The sequence below is a fragment of the Tupaia chinensis genome, unplaced genomic scaffold (genome assembly GCF_000334495.1).
Source record: "Tupaia chinensis unplaced genomic scaffold, TupChi_1.0 Scaffold000527_1, whole genome shotgun sequence".
Taxonomy (NCBI): Eukaryota; Metazoa; Chordata; class Mammalia; order Scandentia; family Tupaiidae; genus Tupaia; species Tupaia belangeri.
The window spans coordinates 2,948,189-2,949,061 of NW_006160040.1; the positions used below are offsets into that span (position 1 = coordinate 2,948,189).

Sequence of the window (873 nt, forward strand, 5' to 3'; positions counted from 1 at the left end):
GGAAAGAGCTGGTAAAAAGAATGAAACCGAGAGCCAGTCTGAGCGAGGTAGTTAGGTGCTCGGCCAGGAAAAAAGGACTCGAGTAGGAGTGAGTGTGTCAGCGGGAGAGGTAGCAGCTCACCTGGCTGTGGTAAGCAGAGGGTGCTGGGTGCCCACCAGCTTCCGCACCTGCACAGCGATGTGGCTGAGCTCGTCGCTTAGCAGGCATCGGAGGCTCATGAAGGACGTAGGATAGCCCACGATCTTCTCTGCCTCTGACACCACCTGGTTCCAGTGGGCCTGGGACCTAGAGGACTGACCACTCCAGGAGCCCACTGAGGAGATGCTGTCGAGGAAGGACCACCACAGGCGACGCGGGGGACCCCAAGCCCGGAGATACAGGGGCAAATGCAAAAACAGCTGCCTAAGGCTCATGGTTTGAGTCCGAGAGTGTTAGGGACCTGGGGTTGTCCCGAGGAGGCGTGGGGATCAAACCAGGGAACAGAAAAGGGACTTGAAGGGACTAGAAGTAATCAGCGACTCCTGACCCTCAGGGTGGCTTCCTGGAGCTTGTGACCAGAGATGAACTCTAATGCCGCCTTCTGTAGCAGGGCTGAATGGACAGCAGCCCCGGCACTGGCAGCCGCCACCTGGGATAGGAACCACGGCCACTGCCTATATGGGGGACGCCATTTTGTAGGCGTGGAATACGGCCTGCCGTAAAGATGGAGGCGGGTTGTTAAGGGGCAAAGACTGTTCCCTACTTTACGGCTCAGCGGGGAACGCCCCCGAAAGGGCGGTGCTTTATAAGTGAACCGGGGAAGGCGTGGACAGGACGGAGCCCTCAGCTCCTCCCACCGGTCTCTGGCCTACGGGGATGGACAGCGGCGGGGG

General features: G+C 59.5%; 1 protein-coding gene across 1 annotated transcript in view; it reads right to left on the bottom strand.

Annotated features, from left to right (window-relative positions):
* PDSS2 (decaprenyl diphosphate synthase subunit 2) overlaps positions 1-754 on the bottom strand; it is a 303,979-nt gene extending 303,225 nt beyond the window's left edge. The window contains exon 1 of the mRNA XM_006156956.2: positions 122-754. Coding sequence (XP_006157018.1) covers positions 122-414 — 293 coding nt within the window. The 5' untranslated portion in view covers positions 415-754. The remainder of the gene's footprint in view (positions 1-121) is intronic.
* Between the last annotated feature and the right edge of the window lie 119 nt (positions 755-873).